We start from the raw sequence: 20,957 nt of genomic DNA, 5'->3' as shown, positions 1-20,957 counted from the left end.
TGGAGTAGCCTATCTGTGTTGCAAGATATACCACCTGTGTATAGAATACCAATTTTTTTACTGCACCTAGTGAAGTAAAATCTTTTGGGCATAGCATCATTCTATTAGTCCATCTATACTGACCTCCATCAGGTTGCAAACTGAATATAATTTTTTTCTGCATCTAGCTCTGAAAAAATATTTGGGCTTCTAGCAGTGTGTGGGACTTGGTCTATTAGTCCATCTATACTGACCTCCATCAGGTTGCAAATTAAAAATAATTTTTTTCTTCATTTAGCTCTGAAAAAATATTTGGGCTTCTAGCAGTGTGTGGGACTTGTTCTATTAGTCCTTCTATACTGACGTCCAGCAGGTTGCAAATTGAATATAATTTTTTTCTGCATCTAGCTCTGAAAAAATATTTGGGCTTCTAGCGGTGTGTGGGACTTGGTCTATTAGTCCATCTATACTGACCTCCATCAGGTTGCAAATTAAAAATAATTTTTTTCTGCATCTAGCTCTGAAAAAATATTTGGGCTTCTAGCAGTGTGTGGGACTTGGTCTATTAGTCCATCTATACTGACCTCCATCAGGTTGCAAATTAAAAATAATTTTTTTCTGCATCTAGCTCTGAAAAAATATTTGGGCTTCTAGCAGTGTGTGGGACTTGGTCTATTAGTCCATCTATACTGACCTCCATCAGGTTGCAAATTAAAAATAATTTTTTTCTTCATTTAGCTCTGAAAAAATATTTGGGCTTCTAGCAGTGTGTGGGACTTGTTCTATTAGTCCTTCTATACTGACCTCCATCAGGTTGCAAATTGAATAAAAAAAATTTCTGCATCTAGCTCTGAAAAAATATTTGGGCTTCTAGCGGTGTGTGGGACTTGGTCTATTAGTCCATCTATACTGACCTCCATCAGGTTGCAAATTAAAAATATTTTTTTTCTGCATCTAACCCAGCCAATAGTTTTGGCCTAATACCACAGTTTGGCCACTCAGCTCTGCTCGGTTACCATCCATTGTTTTTTTGTGCAAACAACTCCAGAGTTGTGAATTAGTTAACCACCAAAATGAGTGGAAAAAGGCCTGCTGCTGGTGGAAAGGGGAATAGGCGTGTTGGGAAGGGGAAAAAAGGTTGTGTCCGTGGGGTAGGTGCAGAAGAAAGACCATCTTCCAGCCAAACTAAAATGTCTACTTCTTTTAGCGGACAATGTGATAAGATCCCTTTCTTACGGCCACGCCAATCGCTACAAATTCCAGATGAGGCACAAAAACAGCAGGTGCTTCAACGGATATCAAGTGCTCCTTTAAGTGGGCTCTCCTCCACATCAACTTCAACATCACAAATACTCCAGTCCTCAAAGGTGTCACCCAAATCGCACTTGCTTCCTCACAGCTCCCAAATCTCCAGCTGCCCGTCTGAGTATGAGGTAGAACAGATGGTTGAGTCTGCAGAGCTGTTTACTCATACTATAGCCTGGGAATCAGAGGTCGACTCCAGCGCTTCTGTGAATCCAGACGAGGAAATGATCTGCACTGATGCCCAGAATCTTTATGAGTCGGATCCAGGACCAGACGCAGAAGGTTCTGACCATAATGTAGACCCTCATTCCCAAACTGTAACTCCTGTTGGTGGAGACAATGAGGAAGACGATGATAAGACTCAAATACCTGATTGGAGCGACAACTTTAGTTTTTTGTCAGGGCAGGAACAGGTTGGCTCTGAGGACGACGGGTGTGATAACGCACAGGGTGATGATGATGAGGTCGGAGATCCCACTTACTGTCAACCCACAGTCAGCCAAGAGATGAGGTCAGCAGAGGAGGTGGAGGAAGATGCTAGTGACGACGAGGTCAGGTTGCGCCTTCCTGGACAGAGACGTAGTACTGGAAGCACGTCAACAACTGCATCCTCAAACACAACTCTGCCTCTCACCACAAGTCGTGGTGGCTCTTCAGGTCGCATGGGTGCTAAGCCTTGCATAGCCTGGGCATTTTTTCAGATCGATAAAGATGACCCAACTCGTGTTATCTGTAACATTTGTCAGCAAAAGCTAAGTAGAGGCCAAAAAATACATAGTTTGAGTACTTCATGCATGAACCGGCACATGGACATGAAGCATAAGTTGCAGTGGGAAGCTCAGTGTGCTACAATGCGGTCTAGCCGGCCGGGCCAACCACCGTCTGCCATATCTTGTGCATCCGCGGCCTCTTCATCCTCTGTGACTGGGGGGACAGCAGTTACACCTGTTTTGGGGCGCAGACCTGCCACCTCTTTACCCGCAACAGCCAGCGTGATTGGCAGGTCATCATTTTCTTTGGAGGTGGTAACACCAGCTGGTCTTGAGCGCTGTCCGACATCGATAGCACCACCTTTGGATCAAGGCAACCTAACATGTCCGCCTGCATCTTCCTCACAGACCGGCAGTTTGCCGGGGACACCCTTATCAACCCCGTCTAAGCACAATAGCCAGCCCTCGGTCCCTCAGATGTGGACAAGTAAAAGACCATTTCCTCCTAGCCATGAGAAAGCTAAGAGGTTGAATTTCACCATCTGCAAGCTCTTGGCTACAGAAATGCTGCCTTTCCGCCTGGTGGACACAGAGGATTTTCGAGACCTTATGTCCGTCGCAGTGCCCCAGTACCAGATGCCCAGTCGGCACTACTTCTCAAAGAAAGGTGTGCCTGCGCTCCACCAGCATGTCGCACACAACATCACCGCTTCTTTGAGAAACTCTGTGTGTGACAGGGTGCATTTCACCACAGACACTTGGACGAGTAGGCATGGACAGGGGCGTTACATGTCGCTGACTGGGCACTGGGTAACTATGGTGACAGCAGGACAAGGGGCTGCTGTCCAAGTCTTGCCGTCCCCACGAGTTGTGCGTCAATCCTCTTTATGTCATTTTTCCTCCACTGCTTCTGCCTCCTCAAAGCCTGTCTGGTCATGCCACAAGCTTTCTAACTGCGCAGAAGGGATCCTGCACACCTCCTTACTATGCTGGCAGTAGGGCTCAACGTCATCAGGCGGTTTTTACATTGAAATGTCTGGGAAATGTGAGTCACACAGCTGAGGAGTTGTGGTCAGCTCTGGAGAACCAATTTCATGAATGGTTGTCTCCACTGGACCTGAAACCAGGGAAGGCCGTGTGCGACAATGCTGCAAACCTGGGTGCGGCCCTTCGCCGGGGCAATGTCACACACGTGCCTTGTATGGCTCACGTGTTGAACCTGGTTGTCCAGCAATTTTTAGCCCACTATCCCAGACTAGATGGCCTTCTGCAGAGGGCACGGTCGCTGTGTGCTCACTTCCGCCGTTCGCATCCCGCAGCTCAGCGACTTACATCTCTACAGAAGTCGTTGGGCCTGCCACTTCACCGGCTAAAATGCGATGTGCCTACCCGGTGGAATTCAACTCTGCACATGTTGCAGCGACTGTGGCAGCACCGACAAGCCCTGGTGCAATACGTTCTGACGTATAGCCTGGGCCAACGAGATTCAGAGGTGGGGCAAATCACGCTGGAGGAGTGGTCTCAGATCAGGGACCTATGCACCCTTCTGCACAGTTTTGAAATGGCGACGAAGATGTTTAGTGCTGACGATGCCATTATCAGCATGACTATTCCGGTGATTTACATGCTGGAGCACATGTTAAACAGAATTCGGAGTCAGGTGGTGGCACAAGAGGAGGTGGAGGAAGTAGAGGAGGAGGAGTTGTATGCGGAAGGGCTAACATCTGCAAGGTCCAGACGGTCGGCAGCACCAGGGCGGCAGGCATGTGAGGGTGGGGGAGATGATTTTACCAGGGCGCATGGTAGCAGCCAAACTAGTGAGGAAGGTGCAGGAGCCCAGGAAGAAGTGGAGGACGAACTGATGGAAGACTCATCAGATGAGGGAGACCTTGATCACATTTCTGTTGTGCGAGGTTGGGGGGAGAGGACAGAGGAAGGAAGCATGATTGTTACCTCGCCACCAACACAACAGGGACTTGGTGCTCCTGGATGCGCAACACACATGAGTGCCTTCTTGCTGCACTACCGGCAACATGACCCTCGAATTGTGAGAATTAGAAATAATCCTGACTACTGGGTTGCCACACTGTTAGATCCCCGGTACAAAAGTAAATTTGCAGAAATTATTCCTGCCATAGAAAGGGATGCACGCATGCAGGAGTATCAGCAGAGACTGTTGCAGAATCTTACATGTGCTTTTCCACAAAATACCAGTGGTGCACGTAGTGAATCTCACAGTTCCAACTTGCCAACCGTGGTCTGTATGGAATTGTTCAATAAAGGGCCCAAAATTAAGATAACATAGATGGGAGAGGTCTCTATGAATAGGAATTCCTAAGTATTTGATACCCTGTGAGGGCCAGGCAAAGGGAAAGTTGGACTGGATGGAATCCTATATGGATTTAGGGAGGGAGACATCGAGGGCCTCAGACTTCGCTGCATTGATTTTAAAATTTTACCATGTAACAAAGTGATCTATTTCAGCCATAACAGCAGGGATGGATATATGTGATTGAGTGATATATACTAGGACATCATCAGCAAATAGAGAGCACTTGTACTCGGTGCCTCCCACCTCAATCCACCTAATATTGGGGTTATGGCGAATTGATGAGAGCAGGTGCTCCGTCACTAGGATGTATAAGAGAGGGGACAGAGGACATCCCTGCCTTGTCCCATTGGTGATTGTGAAAGGTGATGAAAATGTTCTGACGCACCCCCTGGGCCTTGGGACACCCGGAGCCGGACCCTTTTTGGTGGATGCTGGTGGTTGTAGTCTTCGTGGCGGCGATCCGGTTCCGTGGCTCAGGGCGGTCAAACCAGTGGCGGAACTATTTATGTGGTTTTGATGTTTAAATGTCCGACTACGCCACCCGTGGATTGCGGTCAGAGTGAACCGCCGCTACAGGGCAGACCGCTAAGGCTGGTGTTGTGGGTGCAGCAGAGCGTAGCATAACTCCCCACGGGAGGAGTATAGCCTCAGGGCAGTGTATGCGGAGGATGGGGGTGATGGTGCAGGGCAGCAGCAGTAACGACACGGAGTCAGTGATGCAGTTCAGGGCCTTTACTCACAGTTCTTATTATCCAGACCACGTCTGCAGGTAACGGCTGCCCACGTCGTACTGTGCTCACCAGGTGAGGGGCTCAGACAACTCCCAGATAACTTTGGAGCGCTTCACAGGACCCCCTTTGTGTGTCCTTTGTCTGGCCTTTCTTACCAACACTTCTGTCCGGCTGCCTCGGGCCTCCTCTTGGTAAACTTGGCGCCAGTTTCCCTGACCCTATGTGGTGCCTTCCTAGCGGGTGGAGCAAGGGGCTGCGCCACATAAAATGTCAGAGCCTCCGGTTTCTAGCTGAGGGTCGTTTCCTGCCTCCACTAGTTCGGGGACCGGTCTCCCCCTTTGGCCTGACCCCTCCACGCAGGTGGATTCGGGCGTGCGGTGGCGACTCGCCCGTCCGCACCCCTGGGATCCCTTCATTCCTCATTCCTGGAGCCTTCTCCGCTCCTCTTCCTTCCTTCTCCCTCTTGCAGGCCTGGGCCTCTGTTACTAGGCCCGCCTCCGGAGCAGAGCTCATGCAGAGCCCCTGCTCCCTGCCACTTCTGCTCAGACTTCTCTGCACTGAACTAAGATGGTGCCCACCTTTTATACTCCCTTCTCAATGCACCCAGGAACTGCTTCCTCCCTGCTCCTGCACTGCAGGGTTCCCCTTCCTCAGTGTTCCCTCCCCCCACTCCAGCCAGGGACAGGGACTGTCGTGCCCATCTCAGGGGCATATTGGTCGCCCTGCCCCACGGCAATGTGGTGTAATGCATGCAGGTGTCGGGTCCTGATCCACACTCCATCCTTATCTGAGAGTGAGATATCACACCTCTGGGTGAGGTGCAATACGTCTGTAGCAACCGAGCCCTCGGTGCTACAGTTCCATTTATCTTCAGCCTAGGTGACGTATTGTGATACAGGGCCGTGATTTTGGCTATAAAAGGGTCCCCTAGACCCCTACCCCAAGCTTTTTAAGAGAATCATATATGGCGTGCCAGGAGACTCTATGGAATGCTTTCTCAGCATCCAACGAGAGTATCTACTTACAAATTTTTAACTGCATCTAGCCCAGGAAATACTTTGTGCCTAGTAGCAGTGTCTGCTAGTCAGCGGATTATCCCGGCTGTTAAGCAAGCTACACCACCTGTAGTTTGGACACTTAATTTTTTCAAAGGAAATGCTTCGGGACCACGGAATACTTAGTGAAGAGCATCAGGAGGCACCCCAAGGCATAGGGGCTGGGACTGGCACTAGGATGCCTTGCGGTGGACAGCCGAGCTCGATCCTTATAAAAGCTTTTTAACTGCAGCAGCTTTAGTGGACGCTACTGGAGCTGGAATTACGCGGCTGCTGGCATGAGACTTGCCCTCCAATAGATCCTTGTAAATGGATTTAAAGTGTATTCATTCAAATTAGAGGGACAATTTAAATTAAAAAGCTTAGAGCTGCCTCCACCACAGGGGGGCTCTCTCGACCCACCAGCGGACAGGCACCAGTATTGGGAGAGGGGGGCTGGCCGTCAGGGTTCACCGCGGCTCTGGCACAAACCCGGCGACACGGAGGTGGCACGGGCAGGAGCGGACTGGCCGTCTCGGCTTCTCACTTTTTGGATTTTAGAAGGGCATGACATGCCTATATCTGTGTCTCCCCCTCCTTTTACTCCTCCACCTCTTTTCTTTTCGCATGACTATATGTACTTGTCACTTTTCCATGTGTTAGTTGTGTCTCCTGAGCAGTTTGTCAGCTTTTGGACACCTTTGAAGGTGTTTTCTATGTGTTTCTATGTGTTTTTGTTTGCCTGCCATTGGTTTTAACGGTGTTCGAAGGTGTTCGACGAACAGTTCGACGAACAGTTCGGCGAACACACGGGTGTTCGACGAACCGAACCGAACTCGAACACTACGGGGGTGGCTCAACAACTCTATATTAAAAGTCGTGTCCACTACTTGGTCAACGCCCTCTATATTCCCTCATGTAAAATAACAGCAGACTACATTCACCTCTGGTGCTGGCGCCATTCCAGCAATGCCAGTGCCTGGTTTCCCCCGGGGCTTGCTTGATGTTGTTATGCCATGCGAGCACTGCAGCCAATCAGCGGCTGCTTCACTCTCATTTTCTTCTGACTAAACTGACACCCGGAATAAGTGAAAACTGCTTCTGTTCTTTGATTTCCTCCGAATGTCAGTTATGTCCGAAGGAAACGAGAGTGAAGCAGCTGCTGACTGGTTACAGGGTTTAACTGGCATAACGTCATAAGACCTGAGAGACCAGGCGCTTACGCCTCTGGAATGGCTCCAGAGATGAGTATAATCTGTTTTTATTTTATAAGGGGGAATATAGCAATTGAGAAGAGGCTGTCCAAGTAATGGACAACCCTTTAAGTGCCCATGGATTTAGAATGGGATGTTGTATAATCTCCTGAAGGTATAATGTATAGGTGTCCCACTACTTTTATTAACATTGTGTAGTTATAATTCTCAAATCACATAAAATATATGACTCTTCATAAGAACTACACTAACATTTGCAATCCTTTAACATATATGTGCTTTTAGAATTGTGATATAAATAATTAAATACGGTAATGGCTAATATCTGGGGCTTTCATCTTTTCGAAAGTGCGAATGTACTAGAAGTTACAATAAATGTAAAAGCTCTGCCACACAAAAAAGGAATGATCATCCTTTCATATAATGTTGCACTTTATTCTTACTCATAATAATTACCTAAATCAGAACCATAAGCCACAAAGGACTCAAAGAAAACATAGAGATGAAATATAATTATGTTATTAGCTATATCATCACTTCTCTTTGTATCATGTTAATTCACGTTATTTTTAAACAATATCAATAAGACATTAACAGGACATAATATGTACAAACACAGAAGTTATTAACATTTTGAAGCCTAATTGTAAACTCTGTATAGAGGCCCTCCACCTCCCGCTGATGACATCACATTCTACCCCTTATGATGACATCATGCTATGTAAGATCTTTAAAAAACAAATTTCTTTAGCGATACAGCTCTCAACTAAGCTTCTGCAACCCAAATGCTACAATAAAACAATTAATTTTTTGAATCAACACATTTTAAAATTACCTTTTGTCCCTGGAAAACATGACTGAGAGGGGCTACCTCACAATTTTTGTGAGCCCCAAATACTTTACACATGGAGCATGTTGGCACCTCACAAGTCAGACAGTATATGTTAATTTTTTCTTCTTCGTGTTCTTCGCAAGTTGGTTGGTTTGATTTTCTTTCAGGCCTGTGAAACATTAATTCATGATAAATTAGTGAATTATATCCAGGATTATTATATTAAAACTATTTAAGAAACTATAGACAGATTTACTAATCCAGTCTAATATGTATATAGCTTTAACTTAGACTAAACACAATTAAAATTTGCCAAATTTCTCACAGTAACTCATGCTGTTTGATGTACAGTGCATATAAATTACCAACATTCTGTTGACTCCATGACTGCAGAGTCGTAACCTCCTCTGAATTTAAGGAAGCACTCCCATCAAAAAATGTTATCCTCTTAATATATTGCAATCATCATATTATATAGCACTGTGTACTTACTATTGCTCATTTTGCCTTTCGACCCATAAAATTCTTCTCTTTTATCTGCTGTATGTAGAAACATGAAGCCTCTTTTCCCTGCAGAAATGATTCCCCTCTTCAACTCTTCTTCTGACCCAGCTCCCTCCTCCTCTTGCCAGGGAATTTGCAGTGACTCATGAGTCATACAGGATAAATTAACTTCCTGTTTCTACATAGAGCTTAGCGGGATTCAGCTAGAATTAACTGGGTAGAAAGGTAAAATGAGCAATAGTAAGTACACAGTGCTATATAATATGATGACTGCAATATATTAAGAGGATAAAAACTTTGATGGGAGGAGTGCTTCTTTAACATCAGCACAAAAACTGTTCCCCCATCAGGAGACTTTTGGCATGGGCTTCCATGGCCGGGTAGATGCATGCAACCTTACATTTCTCAGCACAATACCAGTCGTCAGATAAAGTGATGTAAAACACAGCACCACTGGAATCTGGAGCAGTGGACATGGTCTTTGGAGTGATGATTCACAGTTTTCTATCTGGCAGTCGGATGGACCAGATGCTGTTCAGTGCATTTTTAAGCACTTTTGCCTATTTTGGGCATATTGGCACATCTTAAAAATGCCCGCTTTCTAGCTAAGCAGCACAACTATTGTCAATCGTAGCACAGAAAGTGTCTAAAACTCTTAGTAAATGTGATTTCTGATTTAATTTGAATAGTTAATCTACCCCATACTTTGCAATTCCACTTAGCGATAAGAAGTAATCATGAAAACTCTTGGCAGAAGGGCAGACCATAATCATTTTAACTCTGAGAGGTTCAAATCTTAAAGAAGGGTTGTCCAAACTGAAAACATACAAAAGACTATCCACATTTAAGACAAATAACCATAATCATATACAAAGAAAAGCCTAAAAAAGGTAGGATATACAATATTAACTTACTAAGACACAACGTGTAAGGTTTTTAGATAATTTGTGCCATGTGCTAGGGCTCGTTCACATATGTCCAGCCACACAGTCTTTTTTTATCAGAAAAAAAACTGATCCTTTAGTTTCTTATGCAATCATAATTTTTAACACTAGATGAGCATGTAACATTTTTCAGTGTATCCCGAATAGGCAAAAAAAATGTTTGAATACAACAACAATATGGAAACTTTGTTCTTGTTTATTATATTTTTTGTATTGTGGTAGGTGAACATAACCGGATATTCTTAAATGAGTCTGGCTTTTTTATTTATTGTGGAATTATTAACCAGAATTAAGACTATCTCTAGAGAACTCGCTATATATAGTATGTACTTGTAGAATGGCTCAAAAATATTCCTATATTACCAGTTATAGGAAAAAGATGTGTTGTGACATTTTCCAAATGTTCGGTGGGAAAAAGATCAATTTTTTTTTAAAATATCACATTATTTAGTAAGTGGGGTTAAGAAATGGATTGCAAAGCTGTAATTAATCATTTGCTTTCATGAAGTATCCAATGAGCAAATGTCATATTATCAACACCTCCACTTCCTAGCCGGTAGGAAAATAAACTTGTGAATGTTAAGCTGCAAGGTGTGCGCTCATTAATCCTGCTGACTCACTGGAACGCACCGAGGAGTGGAGCTTATAAAAGTACACTTCAGCTGAGTCCTTGGGAAAATATTGCAATACGTGACTTATGTTTTAACTGTTTCTGAATTTTTATGGGGATATTGTAGTTGATGTTACATCTTGGTGGACTATAGGTTTCACTTGAATTTCCATAATTTGAAATTGAAAAAAAAAGTTTTCCTTTTTTTACCCTCAAAATCAGTGCCATGTCCATATGAATCCAGGCGAGGCAGCAATACCAAGGAGAGACCGTGCACAACAGACTCTTTCAGATTTGAGACACCCCTTTAAGCAAACATTTGGGTCTACTTGAGGTCTAATTTGTAAAGCCATGTTCTACAACCAGTGGTTTAGGAGCTACGCTTTAGACCTATCATTGCGATAAGTTATCAATATCAGATTGGTGGAGGTCAGATACCTGGCACCTCCACCATTCAACTGTCATTAGCTTCTGTGGTCCGTGATGTGAACATTGAACGGAGATGAAGACTACAGCTATGCTCTGATACATTCAGCCGCTGCTGGAGTGAAGCTAATTAGCGGGGGGTACCAGGTTTCGGATCTCCACCTATCTGATATTGATGACCTATCCTAAAAATAAGTCACCGATATTGGATGCCTGGAGAGCCTCCTTAAGTCTATAGAGTTTATCAAAATTTTGAACTGCAATATGTAGCCTGGAATATAATCCTACCATAATATAATTTTTGTTATCTAGAATAAGATGAATTATTGACGATGAAACCACAAGTCTTAACATAGTGTTTTGCTAGGCAAACCATTAAGCAAATACAGTGCTTATTGGAGTTGGTCTCTAACTCATTGGATTATGCTTGGCTTCTTATAGACTTCTTTAGGCTCCATTAACTTCAATAGAACGCATGTAAGTGTCATAGAAGTCGAGCATGCAAAAATCACAGTAGAGTGCTGCTTCGGGAGGAAGTGGAGAACATGAACTACATAGACCGTAAACCACATCCTGAATATTCCCCTGAGGATGAGGATATTTCTTTATATCACAAATAACACAATATTTTTAACTGAAAAAAAAATGTCAAAGACATTTTACTTTTATATTTTAATTAATGGGAAAAAACCCGTCTAGCAGTAGTCAACTAGAATCTCATTTCTGTTGTGAGTTACAGCATTTGAAGTCATGTACACTCAGTAAGCTTTTCTGTATGTTTCCCTATGTAAGTCCTTGCTGTACTTGAACCTGTACAAGCTTTCAGATATCAGAGGGGTTGCTAGACCTCACAGAAATCACCCAAAACCCAGTTTTATTTTTGGAAGATATAAAAAAATTAAAGATTCCATTTAGTTTGGTACCATACTATTACTTTGGGAGCACTGAGCCACCGGGGTACATGTACAAAAGATCTTCTCGAATGAGGCCGGTGATTTAACTTTAGACAGGTGTAAAAATATTATTTTCAAATACCCTTTTTAGAGCTTTATCGCCGAAGCAATTTTTCATTTTTGCTCTTTTGATTTTTCCTCCCCATCTTCCCAGGGCCATAACTTTTGTATGCTTCTATTGACATACCCATATAACGATTTGTTTTTTAGCAGGATGTGTTGTAATTTTTAATGACAGCATTCATTTTACCACACAATGCACTTAAAAATAGGAGAAAAATTCCAAGTGGGATGAAATGGTGAAAAAATGGATTTCTGCCATAGTTTTTTGGGTTTTGTTTTACTGTGTTCGTTTTGCAGTAATAATTACCATGTGAAACATGATTCTCCAGGTCAGTACCATTGTTAAGTGTACTGACCTGGAGAATCAGGCAGTATCAATCTTGCAAGGACTTTTACTTAAAGAAGATGGCCACAACTTTTTTTATCCCCTCAATGTATCCCCTCAGGGCCCCTAAGGGTTTTTGTAAATACCTTGTGCTGCATTTACTGCCTGTGAGCAGCGATACCGCGGGCCGCTCACAGGCATCCCGTGACCTTCCGCTGATGTCACGTCAAAGGAGGTGTTACATCAGTGACGCGGTCCCCACAGTGGATGCTGGGTGGTTGGTGGGGTTTCCCGGAGCGCCACACCCGCCAGCCACCGCGCGCTTTCCCAATGAATGAGGAGAGGGAAATCATGTGGTGGATGCCGGGTGTGACGCGTAGGTTAACACCGCCCACAACCCAGCATCCACCGTGGAACGCAGTAGAGAAAGACCTCCGGCTGCATCCGGAACTTGACATGACGTCAGCAGATGTCAGAGCCGGCTGCAGCCGGGGGTCACGTCATGCCTGTGAGTGGCCAGTGATAGCGCCGCTCACAGGCAGTAACTGCAACACAAGGTATTTATAAAAACCCTTATGGGCCCCGTGGCAATACATTGAGGGGACAATACAAAGTAGTGGACAACGCCTTTAATTAAATGGTGAAAAAATTTGAGGTTTGTAAAAAAAAAAAATTTGGTTTCTTTCAACATTTTCCGAGACCCGTAACATTTTTAATTTTCAATTGAATGAGCTATGTTAACATTTATTTTTTATGTGGCAAGATGATGGTTTTATTGACATTGCTTTAGTGTAGATGCAACATTTTGATCGTGTCTTGTATTTTTTTAGCCAAGTGTGGTCTCCAAAAAACACGTCTGGAATTTTTTGAAAACCACAATTTCGATTTTTTTTTTCTGTTTACTGTGTTGATGTATAGGTTAATTAATTTTATATTTTATGATAGGCTGGACTTTAAAGGATACAACAATACCAGATATGTTTTTTTTTTTTTTTTTTAAATGGTGGTATTAACAAATTAATTTAAAAAAAAGACCTACTGACCGACCAGCTAGTCTCCTGGCTTCCTCTATCAGTGATCAACAACAGTTGGGCGGCCAATGATTGAATGCAGCTTTCATCTACTGTCTGAACCAGAAGAAAGAACTAGGGGACTGCTTCTTCCATCTCTGACCAACAGAAATCAATGGATTCAGTACAGTGGAGTGGCCCAAAGTGAGTAAATGTTTTTTTGTTTTTTTTAATTCATATCCACCATGGGCCCATTTATTCAATAAATAAAAGAAGTGGACACCACTTTGACTTTTTATGATGCTTCGAAAGTCTTATGCACATCACATAAGATGTTGATTATTTAAACGCAGGTGGCACAAAGGATTAATAAACCTCTACTAGGGTTTATATTTGACAGTTGATTACTGGTACTACTTGAAGAATGTTGCAGACTAGGCATATGTAATATCCAGGGCTGCTGTATGTTATCTGACACCTCGTTCCTATCTGTTCTAAAAGCTTTGATAAGGATTTACTAGAGCCTTAAGTGTGACACTCTGAATTATTATCAGAAGGCCTCAGGAGAAATACGGTGGGAATATAACAGTACTTTACTACTCAAGCTCTATGCAGCACTGAAGGTCTATAAATGCAACCTGATAGTGGTGCAGCAATAATGCCCCTTAAATAGACCATCACTTGCTCAAAAAAAAGAGTTAAATACCTTGTAAAAATCTTTAATTTCCCCTGAGTCTGTTGCTCTTTTCCATTTTGCGCTGCATCACTCCATTGCAGAGATATTCACATTGTTTTGCTTTTGGAGCACAGTATGGGAAATATTTGCTTTTCTGGGGGGCTTCCACTTTCACCCCTCTCCCAGATGTTGCCAATCACAGCTCGGCAGCTGATTTAGCAGTCTAGCACTCTCAGATGTAGCTGAGCTGTGATTGGCAGTGTCTGGGAGGGAGGGGTGAAAGCACAAACCCCCAGAAAAGACTCTGAAGAAACATGTAGTTGTACTACAAGTAGAGATTTCACATAGTGCGCTCCAAAAACAAAAACATGTGAATATCTCAGCAATGGAGTGACGTAAAGCAAAATGGAAAAGAGCAGCAGAATCAAGGGAGCTCAGTGATTTTTATGATTTTCACTCCATTTTTTTTTTTTAGCAAGTGACAGTTCATTTAATGCCCATTGAAAGTTTAGGTTCATTCACAGCTACTGTATTCTGTGGCTGGCGGTTTAGTACTGAATACACATTGATGTTATATACTTATTGTCATGATTTATTTTGCAGAAATAAGATATGGTGTGGGGGATGGATTATTTAGTGGAGTAAGGCATATGAGAAAATGAAAAAAGTGGACACAGTGGGTAACAAAATGACTATTCTCTGACACAACATTGTCACAACCGAATCTGCTCAACAGCAGAAAATTGTTGCCAGCTATAATGTGCAATTATGCTGCTATTTCACTGTTTTTAGATGATGTACAAACTTTTTTCCAACATGACCTGTGTAATTTATGGTATGATTACACAGGTCATAGATAAGAGTTCAGCAATGTTAAGTGCATACCCAGAACAAAATGGAAAAATAGTAGTATCTGTTACTTATTGTGGACAGCTCTTCACGACTAGCACGGCAGACATCCACTTCACATGAGCAGCTCATCATAAATATCAGTATAATTATGACTCACCATAAAATCACTTTAATGGAAAAATACATGTAATAAGCCAATTACCACCTCAGTGGTGCTTCTTCTTGATCATTTCCACTCTTTTTCTCTGTATTTTATACTTGCTGTTTTATATGTTGCTTCTCTATTGCAGAGTAATGAAAAATGCCTGTATCAGAAAATACGGTAAAATCCTCAGCATGCTTAAAGGGGAAATCTGTCAGCTCATTCTACACCCTCAAAACCAATTACATGTCTGTATGTTATTAGAACATAAGTTAATCCATACATTTATTAATCAAAAATGCTGCTCTGTGGCAGAGAAATCCACTTTAAATGTGATATGCAAATTTGAATAGAAGTGCTCTAAGGCCGGGAGCTGAGGAAGCGGAAGTGCTCATCCCACCTAGAGCACTTCCAGCCTGGCATATAATTTATTAAGTCTATGGCTCTGATTCATCAAGACCAGTGATTTTCACACTGGTCTTGATGAGGGGAAGTGTTTGAGGCAGACGCTCCTGATTCATTAAGAGATTCATTAAGAGAGGCACAAACCTCTTAATGAATCAGGATAGTCTGACAAGTGGCGTGCACCTCCGTGCATCTTACTCGCGTAAGGACTGGAGTATAATAGCTCATCATGAATTGGATGAGCTATGGTGTCATGCCCCCACCCAGCCCTGTCCCGCCCAGTTCCATCCATTTTTGTGGAGCTAAGCTAAAAGTTGCAAAACTCTGCGCTGTGCAAAAATTTTACGATTTTACAGAGCACTTTAAGCCAGAATTCTTTCATAATCCCTTTGATGAATTGGGACCTATTTTTCCACAATAGATCAGGATTTTTGGATGAAACAGAGCACTTCCATCGACCCAGTTCCCAGATCCATTCTCAACCTAACTCCCCCCTTCACTAGGTGACTGACAGCATTGATGCAATATGCTAATCACCCAGTGGAGGGTGAAGTTAACCTGAGAACGGAGCTGGGAGCCGAGGTAGTAGAAGTGTGTCCCACCAAGAGCACCTCCTGCCGCATTTGCATATCACTTTTAGGATTCGCTCACACTGGTGTATATATCCTCGTGCAAGAGAATCGGGCCAATTATGTTAATGACACTCGGCTCGAATTCTGTCATCTGAGTGTGATCCGATTCTTTCACAAGAGAGTATCGCAGCACGGGATCGGAGAAGATAGAGAACTTAATTTTCATCCAGAAAAGTGGGATGATTTTTTTTATCACTTTCTGCAATCAGTTTTTTTTTTACAGCAACAGCTATTCATCATTTACAGGATCATTTACAGTTTCCCATGTTACAGAATTGCAATGTATCCATAAAAATCGGATAACATACTGTGGCATCCGATATTTTTCTCACACCCATAGACTTGAATGGGTGAGTCTCATGCAATTTCAGAGGCAACCGCTGGATGCTGCAATTTTTTTCACAGACAGATTCTATCGGTAAAAAAAAATAGGTCATCTGTACTGCCTCATTGAATTATATGGGTCAGTGTGTTATTCAATAAAAAATCGGATAGCATTTGTCAGATTTATAGGCTCAGGTGCACGAGCCCCAACATGTTTTCTCATCATTTAATTCTCTGCTCTTTCTGAGATTTTCAGTCCAGTGGGCGGTCCGATCAGTGATTGACAGCTATCCCTGTATGTATAAACATAGCTGTCAGTCACAGGGCCGCCCACTGGACTGAAAGTCACAGAAAGTGCAGAGGATTACTTGATTAAAATACAGGTTACACTTAATCTTTTCTCACAAATTACATATCAATCCTCTCGGCTCCCCCTGTTCTATAACATGGTGCCTGCAGATTGGACTGTATTTTCATGGTGACAGTCCCAGATATGAAAGATATTGATGCATTTGTTTTCTTACAACCTACACATACATTGGTTTGGGGGGGTAGAATTAATGGACAGATTTTATTTAATGGTTGTTTTTGGATTACAACTGGATCAGGAAAGTCAGTCTGGGCCACAGCACAGCTGAAGGCAAATGATGAATGAAGTTTTGGAAGTTTATTATAGGACCCAGATTTTTTTTTTAGCTACACCCATAGTAGTTATTTATATGGATAGTGCATTCACATCACGCCTCTAGGATCCCCATCTCCCTGAATAACAGGGCTACTGTCAATGTACTTAATCTCATCATGAATCATGTGTTAGGTATTTGTCAAACTGATTGGGTGAATATTGGCCTGGAGATGAAGCATATTATACAGCTGACATCTGCCCCTCTCACATTTCCTCATATAAGCAGATTCTGAATCACAGAATCCACCAGTCTTTAGATCAAGAAGTCTTAAGACTATAGGTACCCATCCCACATGCTCTAAAGATTGAATAGGATTTATTAAGAGTATCTGTCACTGAGACACTTATTACTGGTGGTATATAATTAGATTATACAATATTGGGAATATTCAAGACTTTGGGCCAATTTTTAACCACGCAAAAATATTCTTGGAAATAAAGAATTGTTCACATACTGTATGTGCTGAAAGTCTTCATACGGGGTTCAATTTGGTTTTCCCAAACTTTTGACAGCAGTAGTGGCTGACGCTATTTGTGACATCCAAATAACAGAAACTGCGACCAAACTCTGACAGACTCTATTATAAGTGGCTGTTACTGAAATATTGTGATTATGTAGCCATTAAAGTCAGCAAGGAACCATTAAAGAGAATCAGTCATCCCCTGGGACATTTTAACTTACTAACAAGGGCATACAGGTAATAGAGTGGTTAAACTAGTCCTACCTGTTTGCCTCATATCTGCGGCCTTGATGTGCAGAAATTGTCTTTTATTCTGTTATACTAATGATTCCTTCCAGGCTCAGGGGCGTGCGGTGCATAGAAGAAATCTCTGCCTCCTGTCTTCATTTGAATCCCCCCCCTCCCATCAGTGTCACACAGGCCTGTGACATGTATTTCTGGCGCCGGCGAGTCACTGTTACTTCAATAGCAGTGATTCGCCGGCGCCTGCACAGAAGAACGGAATAAAAGGCGATTTCTGCACATCAAGACCATTAATATGAGGCATACAGGTAGGACTAGTTTAACCATTCTATTACCTGTATGCCCATATTAATAGGTAAAAATGTCCCAGGGGGTGACAGATTCCCTTTAAAGCACCAAAAGCAGGATATGTAACAGGTAACATCTAGCTGCCGTGTATGCACTGCACCAAGAAAGCAAATTCTTAATAGTGCAAAGACTTAGGCTATGTGCCCACGATGCAGAAATGCTGCATATTTTTTACGCTTCTCCCTGGCAGGAAAAACGCATGCGGTTTTTACATGCGGTTTTCCCACCAGGTAGAAGCGTTTGTGAAGTGTCTTAGCATGCATTTCTGCATGCGGGTTATCAAGCGCTTTTCCAAGTGATTTTAGCTATCACTTGGAAAAGTGCTTGACAATTTGTTCACACTATATAAATCCATGCAACCAGTATGGATTTATAGTAGTGTGACCAAGTTGTTTAAAATAAAGAATAAGAATGGTGAAAAAAAAAAAAAAAAAAGTTTATACTCACCTTCCGATGTCTTCCCGGTGTTTTGTCGGCTCCGTCCAGTGTCTTGCACTGCTTGCGGCGGTGTGAAGGACCTGCGGTGGCGTCATTGAGCCATGTGATGGGTCACATGACTCAGTGACGTCATGGCAGGTCCTTCACATCTACGCGAACATTGCAAGACACTGGACGGAGCAGACAAAACACCGGGAAGACATCGGAAGGTGAGTATAAACTTTATTTTTTATTTTAAATTCTTTTTTTTTACAGGTACAATGGTACCCAGGTCTGGATGAGAGTCTTCTCTCCTCCAGAACTGGGTACCATCCGCACATTGAAACACATATAATCCGTGAGTACAAATGTACTGACACGGATTATATGCGTCTCAATGCAAGTCAATGGCGGCGATTACGCTGCGCTTCCGCAAAATAAATGGACATGCTGCGGATTTTTGAGCGCAGCATAAACGCTGCGGAAAAAAACGCATTGAAAGTGCGGCTTGTCATTGGGGACCATGGGGGGGCAGATTACCAAGCATTTCCCAAGCGTTTATGCTGCGGAAATTCCGCAGCATATCCACTTGAAAAACGCTACGTGGGCACTTAGCCTTAGGCTGCGTGCCCACGATGAGTTTTTCAAACGTTTATGCTGTGGAATTTCCGCAGCGTAAACGCTTGGGAAACGCTTGGTAATCAGCCCCCCATGGTCCTCAATGGCATTCCGCAATGTCAATGCCCACGCTGCGGATTTTTCCGCAGCGTTTATGCTGCGCTCAAAAATCCGCAGCATGTTCATTAATTTTGCGGAAGCGCGGCGTAATCGCCGCCATTGACTTGCATTGAGACGCATATAATCCGTGTCAGTACATTTGTACATTTTCTATGTGCGGATGGTACCCAGGTCTGGAGGAGAGAAGACTCTCCTCCAGACCTGGGTACCATTGTACCTGTGAAAAAAAGAATAAAATAAAAAATAAAGATTATATTCACCTTCTGGCGGCCCGCGCAGCGGTTCTCCTCTTTTGCCGGCCCATTGCGTTGGACTGTAGGACCTGCGGTGACGTCACAGTCATGTGACCGCAGGCCCTTCAGTACAGGGCACCGCGATCAGCTGGCAGCCAGAACAGGAGCGCAGCAAGACTGCGGGGCCATCGGAAGGTAAGTATAGATTATTTTTTTATTTTTTACCATTCTTTAAGGTCACACTATATAAATCCATGCCTGTTGCATGGATTTATATAGTGTGACCTAGTTGTCAAGCACTTTCCAAGTGATGCTAAAATCGCGTGGAAAGCGCTTGTCAACCCGCATGCAGAAATGCAAGTGAAGAACGCTTCACATCCGCATGTCCCTGGCAGAAAAAATGCATGTACAATCCGCAAGTACAATCCGCATGCGTTTTTTCTGCCAGGGAGATGCAGAAATGCTGCAGAAATTTTCTGCTTCATTTAAGGACATCAAGATCAGCAAAGTAACTAGTCAACCACATGATATTAATCCATTATCAAATATTATAGAAAGTAAAAAAAAAGTGTTTTCAACTGATATTATATGCAACTATTAATCAATGCAAATCATGTGAGGATTTCCTATTGTCAGAGCTCTAAATAGGCATACTCATTTGCCCAGTCCATACATAGCAGGCTGCAAGAGAAACACGATTGCTTTTTAACCTTTTAATGACCGCCAACTGTCTTCTGATGATGGATAGTAAGTCTGCAGCAATATCTTTTGGCGTGCACATTCCTGCTACTGCAATCTATCAGAGACAGCCAGGAGCCTCTGGAAAAGACAGAAGCAGTTTATCAATGCTTTTGTCTTCCCTTTTGTCAGTTACATAGCACTCAATGCAGGGCCAGTTCTTCTACTGAACCAGACAATCACATGATCAGAGGGTGTCCACTGGTAATAGTGGAGCTGCAGGGTTTTATCAGATCCAGATCAGTTCTGCAAGTAACATGTGACAGATCAGGCGGATTTTTTCTGTAATTTGGGCATAAATATAGTGAAAAAAAATTCTCAAAAATTCAATTCTCATCAAGAATTACTGCTAGAAGCAGTGAGGCGGTGCTATTCTCACTCACTGGTTATAGCTCAGCCCCCTGAAGATATCCTGCTTCCACGGCACTGATAGAAGCTGGGGGAGAAGTGAGTGCAGCACTGGCACTCTGCTTCTATCTCTGCAGCCACAGCTTCTAACTGTGAAACAGACGTCGTTAGGGGTGGTGACAGAAGCAGTGAGTAACACCTGTGCCACTCCACAGATTCTAGCATCACCCTCAAACAAATTGTCATCAGGGGGTAGCGCTGGTGTCACTCACTGTTTCTATCTCCGCCCCCTGACAACGTCTTGTTTCGCAGTTAGAAGCTGCAGTGGCTGTGATAGAAGCAGAGTGCCGGCGCTGCACTCACCTCTCCCACAGCTTCTATCACCATGGATTCAGGACATCTTCAGAGAGCGGCGATACAAGAAATTGTATTGAATAACTGCATCGCCATTCCCTGATGACGTCCTGTTCCAGGAGGGGTGATAGATGCTGTGGGGATGTGACTGCAGCCCCAGCCTCCTGATGACGTGCTGATGGCTCTTCTGGACATCTTCAAATGTGATGGAAAGTAAGCATAATTTTCCTTTGTTGACCACTGAGTTTACAATCCTCAACCCACCTTTTGGAGCCCTCAATGCTGAGAAGTACAGGAAAATACTTCTCCATCATGGAATATCAAAATTTGATTGGCTCCAAATTTATTCTGTAGCAGCACAAAAATCCCAAACATACAGTTAATGTCAT

At 43.3% G+C, this 20,957-nt stretch overlaps 1 protein-coding gene across 4 annotated transcripts in view; it reads right to left on the bottom strand.

Moving 5' to 3' along the window:
* The window catches only part of TRIM55 (tripartite motif containing 55), a 188,029-nt gene that overhangs the window by 135,818 nt on the left and 31,254 nt on the right, over positions 1–20,957 (bottom strand). For all 4 annotated transcript variants that reach the window (XM_073679376.1, XM_073679375.1, XM_073679377.1 and 1 more), the window contains exon 3: positions 8,141–8,306. In XM_073679376.1, the coding sequence (XP_073535477.1) occupies positions 8,141–8,306 (166 nt within the window). The remainder of the gene's footprint in view (positions 1–8,140; positions 8,307–20,957) is intronic.

Source organism: Phyllobates terribilis, unplaced genomic scaffold (assembly GCF_046119375.1).
Source record: "Phyllobates terribilis strain yellow unplaced genomic scaffold, ASM4611937v1 Scaffold_4__5_contigs__length_816908805, whole genome shotgun sequence".
NCBI lineage: Eukaryota > Metazoa > Chordata > Amphibia > Anura > Dendrobatidae > Phyllobates > Phyllobates terribilis.
This window is presented reverse-complemented; position numbering and strand designations above follow the sequence as displayed.